The sequence below is a fragment of the Podarcis liolepis genome, assembly GCF_965112155.1.
Source record: "Podarcis liolepis genome assembly, chromosome: 7".
In the NCBI taxonomy this organism is placed as follows: domain Eukaryota; kingdom Metazoa; phylum Chordata; class Lepidosauria; order Squamata; family Lacertidae; genus Podarcis; species Podarcis liolepis.
Window position 1 is genome coordinate 20,539,913 of NC_139561.1, and position 18,091 is coordinate 20,558,003.

At 49.5% G+C, this 18,091-nt stretch overlaps 1 protein-coding gene across 13 annotated transcripts in view; it reads left to right on the top strand.

The window, feature by feature from the left end:
• SAMD11 (sterile alpha motif domain containing 11) overlaps positions 1–18,091 on the top strand; it is a 326,641-nt gene that overhangs the window by 288,087 nt on the left and 20,463 nt on the right. For all 13 annotated transcript variants that reach the window (XM_083512931.1, XM_083512932.1, XM_083512924.1 and 10 more), the window contains 4 exons: positions 2,374–2,521; positions 13,427–13,542; positions 15,065–15,143; positions 16,911–17,608. In XM_083512931.1, the coding sequence (XP_083369057.1) occupies positions 2,374–2,521; positions 13,427–13,542; positions 15,065–15,143; positions 16,911–17,608 (1,041 nt within the window). The remainder of the gene's footprint in view (positions 1–2,373; positions 2,522–13,426; positions 13,543–15,064; positions 15,144–16,910; positions 17,609–18,091) is intronic.

Here is an 18,091-nt window from a genome sequence, read left to right on the forward strand (position 1 = left end):
ATCTGGTTGGCCACTGTGAGTACAGGAGGCTGGACTAGATGAGCCATTGGCCTGATCCTGCAGGGCTCTTCTTACATTCTTAGACCTGTTGGAAGTAATGTACACAAGTAATTTAGGCCCGCTAATTTCAATAGGGCTACTCTCCATAAAAGGGAGTTGCCTGCAACCTGGAGCAGGGTTGTCACAGTTGTGTTTTGCAACATATCATTAACGTGATAATAGTAAATTAGTGATGGATTTATACTGCATGTTGCTCTGATTAGTTAGGCTTTCCCCCAATGTGGATGCATTATTCCCATCTGGGTGGGTGTTCTCACTCCATGGCGCAACGAAAGCAGGACATGAAATCAAACAGGAGCATTTGAGCCCTGAAAAGGATTTCTGCAAGACGTTACGGGACATGCCCTGATTGGAATAAAGTAGTGTGTCTTCCCCAAAACATCTGTAGATGCAAAGCATAAAAAGCAGGGGCCACATGTAAATGCCCCAATGACATAGCGAGAGCAAAGCATCATGAATGCCCATTAACAAAAAAATATTATTGAACAACTGATTGAGTCTTTAACGAGTCTGTGGTTGTATAAGAAAACACTGATGGATTAGTTAGTTGATGCCTTCTTTCCACCTATCCAGCTTCCATGCACCACTAACTGGGGGCCAGGAGCCCTGCAGTGTCCAAACTTCTTGCTCTGAGAAGCTTAGCAATGGTTGGATGGCTTTTTTTGGGGGGGGGGAGTGCAGACAGGACCCTCTCCAGAGCAACAAAGTGACTTGTTCTTTTCTCTGCCAAGCACAGACACCCTCATCCTGGGTTTGGTTTAGTTGCACAGTTTGCTCTCGGGTTTTAAAGGCCCCCGTTTAGGCAGGGAACTTTTGAGTGCTCCTATTTCAGCCAGTAGACAACAGCTGGATTGCTCTGGCTGGAGATTCCCCCACCCCTGCTTCTCTCCCTGCACCTGAGTGTTGACGGGAAGGATTCTCTTCACTGTTGTCCACTAATTCTCTCTTAAGAGCTAATCCCCTTTAACGCTCTGAAGGAGCCTGATTCCCATTAGGGCTCTTGAAAGAGAGCACTGGAGACGCAGAGTTTCTTGTGGGGGAGGGGAGGGGGTCCGCAGCAACCAGGGAGACAGAAGGGTGTAGAATGGAGAACTGGCCAAGAAGGAGCCATAGGGAGCTGGGGAGAGGATGGTGCAAGAATTTCTGCAAGGGTCCCCTATCTTTGCAAGGTTGGAAATGGAAGTGAGAGGGTCAGAGGATTTAATTGTTTTTGCATAAAGCAGGCTAGGTCGGGAGTAGCATGGCCGGTGGTGTGGGTGGCTGGGCTGTGCCTTGGGGCATCTTCCAGCTGCCTTGCAGCACTCCATGACGGATGCTTTTCATGATCTGGGATGGAAGGTGGAGGCTTTAGGGGTACTGGCTCCCTTCCCCAGGGCTGGGGGCGATGGCTGTGTTCTTTTCTATTTTCTTCCTTTTTTCTTCAGCCTCCATCACCTTCTGTTTAATCTCTCAGCAGCTGCAGATGTTAGAGATTTGCAGGGCTTCCCCCCGCCCTCCCCTGTCGTGCCAGGAAGGAAGAGGGGAGGAAAAGAACAAAATTTGAGAGGCAGTCCAAGCACACGAGGCGCTTTTGGGTGGAGTGGGAGGTTGTTTTCCATGAATGCAGAAACAGCTTGTTTGGTGGCCAAGTGAATGCTGCGGGGGGACGGGGGACCCAACAACAGTTGTCAAATGGGTGGTGGGGAGGGGAGCCAGTTGCAATAGGTGCTGGGGCTCAAAGCTGGCCTGGCAGCTGCTCCCTATCTGCTCTGCAGGCGCTTGTCCCTGCTTCCGGATTTGAAGGCAGCCTAATTGTGTGGCAAAGAGCCATAAAACTCAGCGTTGGAGCATCTGCTTTGCATGCAGAAGGGCACCAGGTTCAGTCCTCTGCATCTCAGTGCGACAGGCCGAAGCCCGTGGAACTTCTTCCTGACTGAGGCTAGGCAGGCACCCTCCTGGCTCAACCACAGGCGCATTAGAAAGATTTCCTTACTCCAGCAGGCATTTTAAGGTCTGTGTTTGGTCGAAGGAGCTATTTCCCCTTATGGCTTATCTTTATTTGCACTATTTAGACGTGCAAATGATCAAGCAAATCTATAGCTGCCATGTAATAGATATCCAGATTGGACTGATCCAAAACCCACGGAGAACTGCTGCCAATCCGTGCAGACAAAACTAAGCTAGATGTACCAATGGTGAAAGGCAGCCTCCCATGCAGACAGAAAATACTTTGCGTATGTTCAGAGACTCTTCATCACATGCCAGGAAGCAGTGAAGCTAGTTCACATCCGGCCACACCAGCTTACTTAGGGTTTTCTCCTTTTCCCTCCACAGATCTCCTCCGGGCACGACAAGAAGTGGCAGCCGCCGCAGTGCGCAACCCCAGCACCATGGAAGCGCATCTCCCTTCTGCCAGCAACTCATCCAGCCAGCGGAGGAAGCAGGGGCTCCCTCAGCACCGGGATTCACACTTCACCGAGAGGTAGGTTGCAACCTTTATGGGGCCTGTGTCTCTTCCCCACCCATCTACCCACTTCCTTTCCTGGCACATGCCCACCCAGCTGAAATTTGTTTTGGCATGCTGGCAGGTGGGGGTTCCTTGAACTACTTGAGGGTGTAAGTAGCACATGCAGGGTATGGATCACTGGTGGTAGATCAGAATCAAAATCGAGGGCTGGTGTGAATCTTGACAGCGGACTAGGACCCAGCTCGCTCATTTGTTTGTTTTAAGCATGTTTACCCCACTCTGGTTGACAAAAAAAGAAAAATGTTCCTAGGCAGTGGCCCACAGCGATCAGGAGTAATTTGGCACAACACAAAGTTGGGGGGGGGGGAGCAACCAAGCTGATCTCTCCTCTAGCAAATGCTTGCTGCTCTTGGAAAGTGCTGGAAGTTAGAGATACAGCCATGAGGGCAGAGGCCCTTTGAGGATCACTGGATGCTTCCTTGCCGTGGAATTTGTTGGGGTTTTCTGTCTAACTTTGCCTAAGCATGGTTTGAATCCTGAAGCCAAAGGATAAGAAGACCATAGCTTCACACCTGTTTTGCATGCAGGACGCCGCAGGTTCAGTCACTGGCATCTCCAGATAGTGCTGGGAAAGGCCCCCTGTCTCAGTATTACCAGCACTGACTGGCAGTGGCTTTCCAGGGACATTCGCAGCCTTAATTGCAGATGCCACTGCAGGTTGAACCCTGGGGCCATCTGCATACACGCAGCAGGTGCTCTGGGTGGATCTGGGCAGGCAAAGGTTTTTGGATGGCTGCTTCTTCCTGTGTGCCCCGGGGTGTGCTTGGTGTAGCTTGACTGAAAATGAGCAGGCCTCTGAGAGAGGGGGAGGGAGGGGGAAAGGGAGAGAGCACAGGGTGGGGGGGGGAGATGTACTTTGCTTGACCTGCCCCACAACCACCCCCAAAGCAGGCAAAACATGCTGGAGACAGATCTGTCAGGAATGTGGATGTAGGGGCTGGTTTCAGCTCTGCATGTCAGCAGGGAAACCTCACCAGCTCTGTGTGGGCTGGAAATCAGCCAGATGACTGGCTGAAAGATCACTTTGGTGGAGCCGGAGGACGGGGGAGGCAGAATGCAAGATGCATCTGAAATGGGCCCTCTTGTCCATCACAGGTGGGCCATTTCAGTTCCGGTTGTTTGCTTTGCTTCCAGAATCCGGACGGTATTTTGTTTTCATGTGTGCATATTCCCCCCCTCCCTCCAAACCCAAGAGCTGAACTGAATTTAGGAAGATAGGGAACTGCGTCTCAGTAGCATCAACACTGACTGGCAGTGGTTCTCCAGGGTTGCAGCAAAGTAATGTTCCCAGACCTGCCTGGAGAGACCAGGATTTATACCTGGGACCTTCTTTGTGCAAAGCTGATGCTCTGCCACTGATCTACGGCCCTTAAGACATAGGAAAATAGAGAGCTACCTTATGTTGAGTCAGCTAAGTAATGGCAACACTGACTGACAGCAGATCTCTCAGTTTTCAGGCAAGGGTCTCTCCGAGTCCTACCTGGAGGTGCTGGGGTTTCAACCTGAGACTTTCTGCATGCAAAGCAGATGCTCTGCCTCTTTGTCCTCCCTTATGACAAAGGAGCGTACGAGATGGACACAGTCAGAGCATGGGTCCATCTACCCCAGTATTCTTGATACTGGAGGGGGCAGATGTGTTTCCTAAACAGCTTTTCATCCAGGTGTTGACCAGCCCCAGGCCTGCTTACCTTCTTCAGCAGGGGTAGGCAACCTAAGGCCCATGGGCCATAAGTGGCCCACGGGGGTCGTTTAACCGGCCCACAAGCTGCCCCCGAACCGAGCCGCCTGCTCGGCAAGTCTCCGCATGCTGCACTAAACAGCGTGGCATGGGGATTCGCTTTTGCAGTGCCAGAAATCACGTCTGCGCAGACACCAATGCCGGATATCGCGGGGGCGCACAGTGATCCGGCCCACGGAGGGATCTCTGCCGGGGTGAACCGGCCCAGGCGAGGTAAACCTTGCCGACCCCTGTTCTTCAGCAAGCCTGCTACCTTTAGCTGTTTAGGGAAGTTTTTAATGTTTGAAGTTTTATTCTGTATTTAATGTTCTGTTGAAAGCCGCCGAGAGTGGCTGGGGAAACCTAGCCAGATGGGCATGGTTGAAATAATAATAATAATAATAATAATAATAATAATAATAATAATAATAATAATAATAATAATAGCAACAACTGCTGCTGCTGCTACAGCCTTCAAACCAGACACTGGTGTTGTTTTAATGATAATAATAAATAATGAACTTTTATTTATATCCCGCCCTCCCCAGCTGAAGTTGGGCTCAGGGCGGCTAACATCAGATACCATTATTCCCTCCTTTCAGAAGTGTTCTGTGTGGCCAAATAGCTTGCTTTCAAGGCTTTGATTTGGGGGCAGTGGGGAGGCCCATTGGAGACATAGTATATATGCCCTAGCTATAAAACACTTTGCCCCTGCCCCCCCCCAAATCATGGGAACTGTAGTTTGCTAACACGGCTGAGAACGGTAGCTCTGTGAGAAGCAAACTACAGTTCCCATTGTTCTTTTGGGGGGTGGGGGATGTGCTTTAACTTTATGGTGTGTACGCAGCCACTGAATTGAGATGTTTAAAGGGTTAATTTTTCCTCCTCCTCCCGCCCCGCCTTTTGGCAGGGTCCTTTATTTTTTTTTAGTCAACAAGGTTAATCAAAGCTCCTTTTGTGTATGCCTGGACTCCCCCAAAGGGCGTGGGTGTTTGAAACTGCAGGTAGGCAGAGAATTGGGGGGGGGTAGCAGTGGTTGGATGACTGGGAGGGGGGGGCAGACAGAGTAGGGAGATTGGGAGGGGCAAGGCCCGTCCCCCAAGACTCTGGCTTGGAACAAAACTGCAGGTAGATTTATGGTCTCTGCCTTTCCCGGGAGTCAGGCAATAATGCATGTCGTGATGGGGGGGGCACAGAAAGTGGGGGGTGGAATGGAAGCGTCTTGGCATGGTGCTAAAATTCCATTTCAGCTTCCTGTCGAGAACCCGCAGGGATTAGGTCAGTTCACGGATGCAGCAGCGGCAAGAATAATTAGCCACTGAAGAATTCAGCCATTAGCTGGAGGCAGAGAGGGAGGAGGGAGGGAAGAAGAGGCCTGGCAGTGACTCGGGCTCCTTTTACGAAGGTGGCACTGCGGAAAAGAGGGGGTAACCAGGATACTCTTCCCCCCCCCTCAATGCTAGGGCTGGAGAAGGGGGGCGGGGAGTAAGGCAGTCAAGCACAGGTACAAAGAGCTGCCTTCACTCTGAGGAACTCAAGTTAGTCACATTTATTTTAGTGGGTCTGCTCAGAGTAGGACTTAGTTGGATGCAACTGCAGCTGGGTATTGAATACTCCTAATAACCACAGGAAGCTGCCCTTCACTCCTCTTGAATTGCACCATTCAGCCAGCCCAGCTTACGGCATCTGCAGCTACCAGGCCCCTTTAGTCTGCAACTCTCTGTTCTTATCAAAGACCATCCTTTCACAGCTCTTGTCAACCTGGAATCTGAATATAGCGACAGAGACGGAACTGGGTGATGGCTTTCTAAACAAATGCAAAATAAATGCGGAAGGGCTATGGAGCCATCTGCAGTACAGTGGTACCTCGGGCTACATATGCTTCAGGTTACATATGCTTCAGGTTACAGACTCTGCTAACCCAGAAATAGTACCTCGGGTTAAGAACTTTGCTTCAGGATGAGAACAGAAATCGTGCTCCGGCGGCAGCTGGAGGCCCCATTAGCTAAAGTGGTGCTTCAGGTTAAGAACAGTTTCAGGTTAAGAACGGACCTCCGGAACGAATAAAGTACTTAACCCAAGGTATATGCAAACAGCTCCCAGGTTTGGTCCCCAGCATGTTCAGGTAGGGCTAGGAACGTCCCCTGCCTGACACCCCAGAAAGCTTTTGCCAGCCAGTGCAGACAGTACTGAGCTGGATGGTCCAGTGGTCTGACTCTGCATAAGGCTGCTTCTGGTTCAGGCCTGTTAGAAGTGCCCCATCCTATCCCAGTAAAGTGGGGAGCACTGTCTCAGCCCCATCGCACCCATCCTTGTTACAACAATTCAGAATTAAATGCAGTTAAAAGAAATAACAGTCGCAGGAGTAGGGTGGGTCCTGAAAACAGGCACCACAGGTGTGAGAGGCCAGGGTGAAGAGGTGCATGTACACACATTGGAAACAATTTAATGAAGGTGCAAGAAGGTGCCAAACGCACCTCTCTGCAGAGGGGATTCCACAGCTTAGGGCTACCACAGAGAACAACCTCTCCCAAGCCACTACAACCCCTGAACTTCTGAGGTCAGTGTAACCACCAAGAGAGCCTCCTCTCTTGGCCCCCAAAAGGCCTGTGTGACCTTTCAAATATTTGGGGCCTCAGTCATAAAAGACTTCAAACGCTAACATAGTCCCAGAAACAAACTGGCAGCCAATTTTTGAGAAGCAGGGTGCAGCCTCGCAGTGGCTCTTTACCCTTCCTGCCTGCCTGCCTGCCTGCCTGCCTGCAAGCACATCCTAGAATTTAGCCCTCTCCAACTGCCCTCTTTCCCTCTTTGTTAAAAGGTAGCTCTTAAGCCTGCCGGGAGCTTGCGATTGGGGAAGAGGAGAGGGGGTTAAAAAATGCAATACACCGGGTTTTTAACGGTATAATGTGTAACCCCGTAATGACTTAAAGTATTGATTATTTGAAGGCCATTAGCGCTTATTGTTAAAGAAAAGTCAATACTTTTAAAGCCTCGTGAACCATTTGTCTCCTCTTAAAGGACATATCAAATTTAGCAACATGCAGTTAAAATCGCCTAATACCTTTGCACGCCAGCCGCTGGCTAGGGTGTGTGTGTGTGTGTGTGTGTGTGTGTGTACACACAGAATCATTACAAATGCTGATTTGTTTTCTCAGTGCTAGTTTGTCACATGTCATTGGGTGTGTACCAAAACCCTACTCATTTGCCCTGTATTGATGGATGAATGCCCCCTTGGTTTTGTGATCATACAAATTACTACACCAGTGGTGGACCTGTCACACTAAAACTCTCCACCACATCCTAAAGGTAGTGCTGTATTGCTCTGGTCTGACTTTGACACACACGCGCACACACACAGATAATTGTGTCAGCTAAAATGAGGGAGGGAATCAGAAATTCTGTCTAAGAAGCTGCATTCTGTGTCCCTGTATATATAATGCAAACAGTAGAGATTTGCATAATTGCTCTCTACATGTTTTATTTTGCAGGTCTTGGTACTTTTCCATAAGTCATTCATTTTAGGGCAATTATAGGATTAAGGAGAAAAGGCCTGCCTGGGAACCTGGGAAAGTGACGCAGCTACCCCCTGCCCCTTGACTTCTGGAATTTTAGGCCATACACTTTTCAAGACTTATTTTTTCAGCCATAAGGACTAGAAACTTATGGGTCCCCCCACCCCGACCCCCGTTTAATGACAGGTGATATTCTCAAGAAAGCTACTTTGTGCCAGCTACTTTCCTGGACTCGCAACATCCCATTCACAGCCCTATGTTCTCTTGCTGAATTTCTTCAGTCTGTGTCCTTTTAATTCTTCCAAAACCTGTGCAGCCAGGGAGGGAAGGGAGGGGGGGAACCCACAACAGCAACAAACCACAGCATAACTTTCTCCAGCCCCATGGCAACAGCTCCCCTCCCTCTTATCTTGCTGGCAATCACACCAAGCCCCAGAGTCACAGCCAATCAATGTGCCCTCAAAGAGACAGAAAAACAGGCTCTGCTGTAAATAGAGTCTGGAGCCAAAAAGTTCACACAGGAGAAGAGTCAAGATTCTGCCTTGCACAGAAGAGGGGAGTGAAGAATAATCCTAGCCAGAGCACCAGTATCACGCTGACCCACTTCCTTTGGAATTACATTAAGTGTAGTCAAGCTGACCTTTGGTTTTATATCGGGGCGTGGGGATGTGTCCATTATTTATTTAGTATTTATTTATAAGGTTTCTTACCTGCCCCCTCACCGCAAAATCCCAGGGCAGCTTACAACAATAGAATCTGCAACTATGAGAACAGATTAAATCATTGAAGTTCAGAAGAGATGTACAACAGTTCCACATGGAACAGAACAGTATAAATTGAGCAAAAGAAGTGGGTCTGGCAAAACAAAAACACCATAACTGCCGAAGGGCAGGATGAAGAGGTGTGCATTCAGCACATGTGTACAATTTTGGAGCTGGCATTCCCTGCACTTCAGCGGGTGGCGGAACCACAAATAAGCCCCCCTCTCCCATTGTTTATGGCACCCAAGGGGGTCACTAAGAAAGGGGGCGGCCTGTCAGGTATTAGGGCACTAGATGCATGAGTTCTAAATGGAGCCCCAGCCATTAACCTGGTTGTTGCATTTTGGACCAGTTGGAAGTTTCTGAGTTGTCTTCAAGGGCAGCCCCACGTAGAGCACATTGCAGTAGTCTAGAGGTTACCATGGCCAAGTTATCTCTATCTAGAAGGGGGCATAGCTGGTGACTACCATCGCTGCAGCCAATTCCAGTGACCTTCAATTTTTCCATTTCCCCAGTTTCTAATGGAGTTGTTTCAGCAATGAAGCTGCTCATAGTGAAAACTTAGATGGAAGTGGAGGCACCACCCCAAATAGGGCTTGGAAATATTTCTGTCTGAAACAGGAGAGCCACTGCCAGTCAGTGTTGACAGTGCATGCATGACTCAGAACGTCCCTTGCCTTAAACCCTGGATAGCTGCTGCAAGTCAGTGCAAACAGTCCTGGGCTAGGTGGACCAACTGAACTGACTCTGTATAAGGCAGATTCTTATGTCTTAAGGGGAGAGCTCAGGGGTAGGGCACCTTCTTTGCATGCAGAAGGTCCCAGGTTCAATCCCTGGCATCTCCGATAGCTGGAACCCTGGAGACCCACTTCCTGTCAGTGTAGTCAGTACTGAGCTAGGCGGAACCAGTGGAGCCTGACTCTGTCTAAGGCAGCTCCCTGCGTTCCTCTGATACGGGAGGCGAGGTGTTTCATTGGCAAACGGTAGGGTGGGAGCAGTCCGATGGAACCAGAAGACTGGCCTAACAGAAGTGGAGGCTTGTTCCTGGCAGAAGGTGCACTTGGCAAAGAGGCACACAGATGGGGATAGGAAAGGGGGAGATGGAGTTGGGGTGAGCAGCAGTCCCTCGCCGGATGTGCTTATCTCTGCGAGACACACGTGCGCACACACTTGCTGCCAGTGTTTACGGGAGGGCAGCGATGGGTGGGGTGGGCGAGGATGTGCCTGCTTGGCCACAAAACGGTTAAGCGCCACTTGATTTCCCAAATTGCTTCTTATAAAACAAGCGGCACGTCTGCCAGGCTCTCGTCTCCCCATGATTACAGCTAATTACGATTGAGCGGACGCGCCTCCCGGCCCCCGCCAGGCCGCTTTAATTGTCCGTTATTCATCCGCTCGGCTGTCCGGAGTGGCAGCGCACTTGGCAGCCCGGCGACCGAGGGCCCCGGCTAATTGTGAGGCCTCGGGGATTAGGGCAGGTGATTACACACTTCATGGTGTAATTACATAAGCATCGCTTGGCTGCTGCCCCGGCGCTGAGCCCCGAAGGTCATGCGCCGCGTTACCTGAGATTAATTGGCGCTGCCACTGAAGTGCGAGGCGCTGGCGGAGCCGTTATACGATTAGCATTAACATTTCAACAGCGACGGATCGATCCGTGGCTCTCTTCCAGACACCGGGAGCTGTGCAATTAGTTTAGAGGAGAGCTCAGGAGGGAGGGAAGGAGAGAAAAGCTGAAAGCTAGGCGTTGGGGGGGTGGCAAGCAAGAAGGGGGGACGGGGAGGGATGGACAGAAGGGGAGCAGGGGGGAGCGAGCGGGACGAGACAGACTGGAAGCCGGGGGAGAGGGACAGATGGGGAGACAACAAGGGGATGGAGACCTGGGTCTTGGAAGGGGAGAATTTTAATCCACTCAGTTATATCTCTCTTTGTGTGTGTCTACACGCACGTAGTATTTGTGCAGTCTCATTAGAAGGAAAAATTCTCCCCTTCTGTTTTTATCTCACTTGGTTTCTGAATGTGTGTTGACTGGTGTGTGTGTTTATAAATGGTCTTGTGAGGCGAGATTTTACTACATCTAGTAGTCCCCCCTTGTTTAGTAGGGTAGGGGGTTAGTTTTCCTCCTGACTGACAGTGGGTGAGTCTGTCCATCTTACTTCTTTCCGGTTTCCCCAACCCACAACTTACATTCATTTTAACCCATTTCTTCTTTACTTTGCAATTTGTTTATTTGATTTTTTTTGGAATTCTCTTTATTGATTTCTGTTAAATAATCAAACACAAATACACACAAAGCAAAATCGTCACAAAGAAATAAAACAAACAGCAGAACAAAAAAGAAAAAAACAAGAAAAAAATTGTTTATTTGAAAAAAGAACTTGCTGTTGATTCCGTTTCTGAATCTGTTGTTGCTGTTGGGAAACAGAACAGTAAAATTTGGAGACGTGCATATTTTGAAGAATAGGCAGGTTTCAGTTTAGGAACTGCTTGGCACGAGGAACCTCAGGCTCAGGGGCCAAATTTGGCACTCAAGAATCTTCCCCAGGCAACTCCCCGCACCGGTCCTGCTGCACACCGTCCTCAGGGACTTTTGCATGGCTGGGTTTTTCATTGAACTGCAGTACAGTAATGTCTCTGGATTTCCTGGTTGGAACATGGAGAGATGTGTCTGTGTGTGTCTGTTTCTGTAAACTTCTGACTTTTGTCCGGCCGTGCAAACACAAGAATTACACTTGTTGCTCTGCCCACTTTTCCCTCTGGCCCCACCCACCTCTGACATGTGGCCCCTGGGTTTCCTACAAGAGAGTGTACAGCACTGCAGCTTTAATCACTAGATTCCTCCCCCCTCCCCCCAAAAAGTACATTATTTGGTGTTGAGAAACATCCATAAGCTACTAATGATTGAAAAGAGAGCCTGTGCTACTTTTGTGTAATGAGCCGGTGCTGGTTTGGAGGGGGGGACAAGCAGGGTACGGCTCTGGACCCATGCTCATCTCCCGGGGGAAGGAAACACATTTCATGCTTGCTGGCTCCTTGTCATCTTTCAAGCAAATTTTGCCCTTTTAGAAATAAATGGCTGTTCCCAGTTGAGAAAAACCCAACATTCCGAAATCGCTGTGGCTTCCCAGGCTTGTTAGCCAAAAGATGGTTAGCCATAGATGTTTTGTCCAGTGGGGAGTTTAGCTGGTTACACTGGCGTTTGGGGTAGATTACCTCCAGCTGTGGAGGCGGGACGTAGACATTGCAGCTAGTCAAATGGCTCCCTTGAGGGTGCTCTGAAAGCCCATGCATGGAAGGAAGCCAAGGGGAGCTGCCTTGTCTTTGTTGCCGGGGTGGGAATCCTCCAGATGCTGTTGGAACGCCAATTCCCATCAGCTCCAGCCAACATGGCCAGGGATGATGGGAGCAGTCGACTCCCCATCCTTGCTTTATGCTGTCTGGATGGGAGACTGCTCAATGCCACTGTGAACTGTTCCAGCAAACACCTGAGAATACAATACATAGAACAAATGCATGGCAGTTGAGGGGATTGTTTGGGCCATTGGGAGAAGAGTGTTGAGCTCCCTGAGTATTTGGACCAGTAAGAGAATGTCTCCTAGTCAAGACTGGTCCAAACAATATACCAAGGGAGCTTAATTCACCTGTTTTACAACAGGTACAGTAGGATCCCTGGCCCATGTTCAGCTTTCGGCCCACCAGGGGGTCCAGTTTGGCCTGTGAGGTAATTCTCTCCCCCTTACCATACCTGCCAATCAATAAATCAGCTGACATCAGCTGGAGGGCAGGGTTCATTCCTGCTGGGTGCTGCTCCAACACTGTGTTCATTGCAGGGAACATGCAGGCAAAGCAGACCTTCTCCCCACCTCCCAACCTATCAGTCAAATGACATCATACTGGCATTAGATGATTGGCAGGTGGGTGCCCCCGCCCACCTGTCTAAGTTAGAGGAGCAGAATGATAAGATGTAGGCCACTGGGCCAAAAGAGGTTCCCCACTCCTGCTTTACAAGAAGGGTGAGAAATTTAAACTCCACTTTGTGTTTTCATATGTTTGTCCCCGCCTCTCCTGGTTAAGCTCACCAGTTCACTGTGGGTTGCTTAGCATGCCCCTGTGTTTCTGTGCTGAGCAAGGAGCATGTCAAAACTGTATAGCTTCTACAGACTTGGTCAAGGCCACATCCACACCCTATATTCAAAGCACAACCATGCCACATTAAACAGCCATGGCTACAGCACCCAAAGAATTCTGGGAGTTGTAGTTTGTTAGGGGTGCTGAGAGTTGTGAGGAGACCCCTGTTCTTCTCCCAGTGCTGCAGTTCTCCTAATGATTAAACCATGGGTAGGGAAACTAAGGCCTGGGGGCCGGATCAGGCCCAATTGCCTTCTAAATCCGGCCCGTGGACTGTCAGCATGTTTTTACATGAGTAGAATGTGTCCTTTTATTTAAAATGCATCTCTGGGTTATTTGTGGGGCCTTCCTGGTGTTTTTACATGAGTAGAATGTGTCCTTTTATTTAAAATGCATCTCTGGGTTATTTGTGGGGCATAGGAATTCGTTCATTTCCCCCCAAAAAATATAGTCTGGTCCCCCACAAGGTCTGAGGGACAGTGAACCAGCCACCTGCTGAAAAAGTTTGTTGTCAACAGTAGTTGAACAGACAGTCCCTCTTCCCAGGGAACTCTTAAGACTGTGAAGGGAAGAGGGGCCTCTTCATAACTCAGCACCCTTAACAAACTACAGGTCCTCCCAGGATCCTTTGAGAGAAGCCATAGCTGTTTAAAGTGATGGTGTGGATGCGGCCCAACACTCCCCCCCCCCCAAGTAAAGTGCTTAACTTCCCTCTGCTTTGTGTTGTTTTCCCCTTTAGGGAGATGTCCCATCCACCCCCTCTTCTGTCGCCTCAGAACGCTCCTCACATTGCATTAGGCCCGCACTTGAGACCCCCCTTTTTAGGGGTACCTTCGGCCTTGTGTCAGACGCCAGGTGAGTGTTCCTGTCTGTGCTGAGGATTATGCCATGCAGCAAAATGTTCAAGGAGCGAGGGAGGTATGCGGTTTTGGTGTTCTTCCTTTAGCAATGGACAAATCTGTCCATTTCAGTTTTCTCTGGTTTTGTATCCCAACTAAGCTTTAACTCAAGATGGACCTGGTAAAATCATTGGAGCTAAGTCGTGGCCACTAATTTCAGTTGGTCTCCTGTTGAGTCAGACTGGCATTGGCTACAACCTTCCATCTCCCACTTTTTTCAGTTCTAATTTCAGTCTTCCACGTCAGTTTGCAATATTTTTCTCTTTTTTTATAAAAAAAAGTCCTCATGAAAATTTGTCAACATTTTTGTGTGCAACTGTGCTAATTATATATGCATTCTTTGTATGTGCTTTTGCCGAGCACACACGTTTTTGTATCTATATAATATATTCATTTTCATTCAAATGTTCCCTAATATATGTGCCTTTGTGTATATTACTTGTCTGGAGAACTGCATTGCAAAAATTCAGAGAAGTACGGATTTCGAAGCACAGTTGCCTGTGTGTTGTTTTTGGAATTGTATATTAAGTAGTTTCCAATTTTCTCCTCTGTCATCCTTCATAGTCAGAAGGCATAGTGTAGAGGTGGAGTGCATGCTTTTGAATGCAAACAATCCAAGGTGCTAGCCCCTTGCATCCCCAACAGGATATTAGGGAGCAGGGCTGAGAGAGGCCTAAGAGCAGGGCTTTGAATCGTCAAAAGGCTGGATTTGAGTGCAGTGGCCCAGGGTTCTGGAGTGGGGGGAGATCAAAGACCTGTTACTATTTCTGCTGCAGGGTCTCTGTCCCTAGTGTCCTAGCACATCCAGTCAGCATGAAAAGGAGAGCTTTTTAGCCACTGAGAAGTCGTCTTCTAATCCTTTGTGCTGATTTGGAGCCAGTCAGAGTGAAAGGAGTTGAGTAAGCCAGTGAAGATTGACTCCTAGGGTCATTCTGGAGAAGGCACATCGGAAGAACACCAGGGAATTGTTGTTCAGTATGCTCCAAAGTAGGGTTTCCCAGATTTGGGTCTTTAGCTGTTTTTGGACTACAATTAACATCATGCCTGACCTCTGGTCCTGCTAGCTAGGGATGGTGGGAGTTGTAGTCCAAAAACAAGTGGAGACACAAGTTTGGGAAACTTCTCCGAAGCTAAGCAGTTAGGGACACTGCAAACAAGGGGCTTCTGTTTCAAGGAAGGGTGAGCAAATTTTATTATGTGAAATGGAACTTTGGGGAAAACGCAATTCAAGTCACTCCGAAAGAAGTTACTGGAACACTCCAAATCATTTGTCCATGTATATGCACAGAAAATATTGTAATAGATCTAGCTGAAATGCAGCAGAAGGAGATCAGCATTAGTTGTTGCAGTGCACCCCTAATTATTATTATTGATTGACTATTGTGAAGGGATGGTACACTTCTGAAATTAACACTACCGTAGTATTTCTGAACAACCATGCATTTGTGTTAACCTCCGGATCTTTCCCCTCCCCACAGGTTATGGGTTTCTACAGCCAGCCCAAGCGGAGATGTTTGCACGACAACAGGAGATGCTGAGGAAGCAGAACCTTGCCAGGTTAGAAGCACACAGTTGATGGAGATGGGCCCCAGCTCAGTGGGAGAGCATCTCTACCTGTAGATGGTCCCAAGTTTAATCCCTGGTATCTCCAGGTTGGGTCAGGAGAGACACCTGCCTGGAGAGCTGCTACCAGTCGGTGTAGACAGTACTGAGTTAAATGGGCCAATGGCCTGACTTAGGTGTCGGAAGGGAAGGGTTGTAGTTCAGTGGTAGATCAGTTGTTTTGTATGCAGAAGGGTCCCAGGCTCAAGCCCTGGCAGTTCCATGCATGGCTGAAAAGCACCCCCTTCCTGGTACCCAGGAGAGCCACTGCCGGTCAGTGTAGACAGTAAGTGGACCAAGGATCTGACTCTGTGTAAGACAGCTTTTGGGGGGGGAGAAGAAGGAGGCCCACTCCCTTTCTTCTAGCTCAGGGGTAGGCAACATAAGGCCTGGGGGCCGGATGCGGCCCAATTGCCTTCTCAATCCAGCCCGTGAATCAGTGTGTTTTTACATGAGTAGAATGTGTCCTTTTATTTAAAATGCATCTCTGGTTTATTTGTGGGGCATAGGAATTTGTTCATTCCCCCCCCCCCAAAAAAAAATATATAGTCTGGCCCACCACATGGTCTGAGGGATGGTGGACCAGCCCATGGCTGAAAAAGGTTGCTGACCCCTATTCTAGCTAGAGCTGTGGGAGGTGGGGGCCTTGGCCATGAATTCATCCCTGATCTCCCATGCATATCCTTTGAGAAGGAGAGATTAGCTGGTACGCTTCATTGAGCCAAAGAGTTGGAGGCTGTGCCAGACACGTTTATCATCGTTCCCTTCCAAGGGCTCTCTCCCGGACAACCTCCCTTCCCCTTAAGGGGGAGAGATGGGAGGCTGGGGAATCTCCCTGGGATGTGGGAGTTTTGGAAAGCATTGCAATTTGCCCGGCAGTGCCCCCCCACTTTGTTTTTCCCAGGTTAGACTCCAGCTTCCCCTTTCCAATTGGAAGCAGGGAGAGGGGGAAGCAGAACTGCCTGGGTGATGCAAGGATGTCGGGGTGGAAAAATATTGCCGGAAAGAGAGATGGATAAAACTTGCTTCCAAGGGTTGATAGACCCATTGAAAATAATGGATGTGACTCAGTTGCGCCCATTAATTTCAGTGGGTCTGCTCTGAGTTGATACACACAATACGCATTGCTGAACCACTGCTATTGGTTTTGTGTTCTGCTGTTTGTTGTATACCGCCTTTCATCCGAAGAATGCAGGGTAGACCGCAACATAAAAATACAAGTGAGAACACAAAATACATAATAAAACAAAACCAAACCAATAACACCCCCCCCCAAACACATTTAAAAAGCCATAGAATGTTAATCAGCCCAAGACCTGGTTTTTGCCTGGCGCCTGAAAAGATGTTTCGAAGGCGCCAGGCAAGCCTCCCTGGAGGGAACATTCCACAAATGGGGAGCCACTGCAGAAAAGTTCTTGTGTTGCCAACTGCCGGACCGGTCATGGAGGAGGCACGTGAAGAAGGGCCTCAGATGATGTAGTGCTTTGAGTTTATGCAAGTATCACATTCCATTTGTATTCAGATGGGTTCCCCCCCCTCCCCTCAACAACCCTGCGAGGTAGATCACTTTCACACCCCATTTTAATTGTGGGACACTGCAATTTGGAGACGAGGGGGTAGTTTGCCCACAGCTGCAAGGCTGTGGCAGAGAGGTAGGACTCTGGCCCTGAGCCTCTCAATTCCTCCCAAACTCATCTCACCCATTTGCCTTCATCCATTTAGGCTTGAGATGTCAGCAGAGATCATCCGCCAGAAGGAGTTGGAGAACCTCCACCGCCAGCGGCTCCTGGCCAGCGACCCGATGAGCTTGCACCCGGGCCTGCCACCGGACCACCCAGCCCTGCGCAACGTCCACGACATTCCCGAGGGGCACCCGCTCCGCGACGAGCTCTCGCGGAGGAACGCCATGTTGGTACTCCGCCATAATAACACCCCACTCCTGTCGCTCAACCACGGGGTCCCCAGCGCCTCCACCACCCCGCCCAAGGAACAAGGGAGTCGGAGGGGGAGCCGGAAGTCCACACACCACCGGGCCGAGGCGCCTGGCCAGAGCGAATCCAAAGAGCTGTCCGAGAGCCGCCTCCCTGACGGCAACGACGAGGAGATGAAGGACTCTGAGAGCGACGCCGACGTGAGCGAGGAGAAGCTGGACAGCACAAAGGCCGAGAGCAGCAGCCTGGCTGGCGAGCTGAAGGAATGCAAAGAGGCAGCGAAAGCCTGCGATGGCGCCAAGGAACTGGGCGATTTATCTGCCAGCCAGAGCGCCCCCTGCAGCTCCTCCAGCGCCGAGTCGCCCAGCCACCTCCTTGGCCCAGTCATCAACAAAACCGAGGCAAAATACCTCCCACCAGCCTCACTCCCACCTCCGCAGCCGCTGCCATTTGGCTTTCCGTACACCATGAGCCCCTATTTCCACACAGGTAGGTGGCGGCGACGGTTGTCTGTGGAATTGGTACTTTAAGAATGCAAGCAGACGTTGGGAGCGTGCAGAATTTTCAGGTGGAGTGTGCCTTTGTTTGCAGAGTTTGGTTCACAGCCGTACCATGTGCTGAAAGCATTTGCACTCCTTGAAAATTCATGACTCCCCTTACAGAATCCTGGGAACTGTAGTCTGATAAAGGTGCTGAGCTTCACTGACTTCCCAATTCCCAACACCACTAATAAACTACAGTTCCCAGAATTGTCCGTAGTTGCTAAAAGTGGCACAACAATGCTTTAAATATATTGTGTGGATATGGCCTTGGATTCTGGATTTGGAGGGGGCGCTGTGGAGAACCCCTTCTCTCTTCTTTTAACATGACAACACCCACCAGCCCAGTATTTCCACTTTCTTAAAGAGTCTCTGACTACACATAAGCTGTGGTTCTGCTCTGGCCAAGAAAGGTGATCTGATACACGTTTAA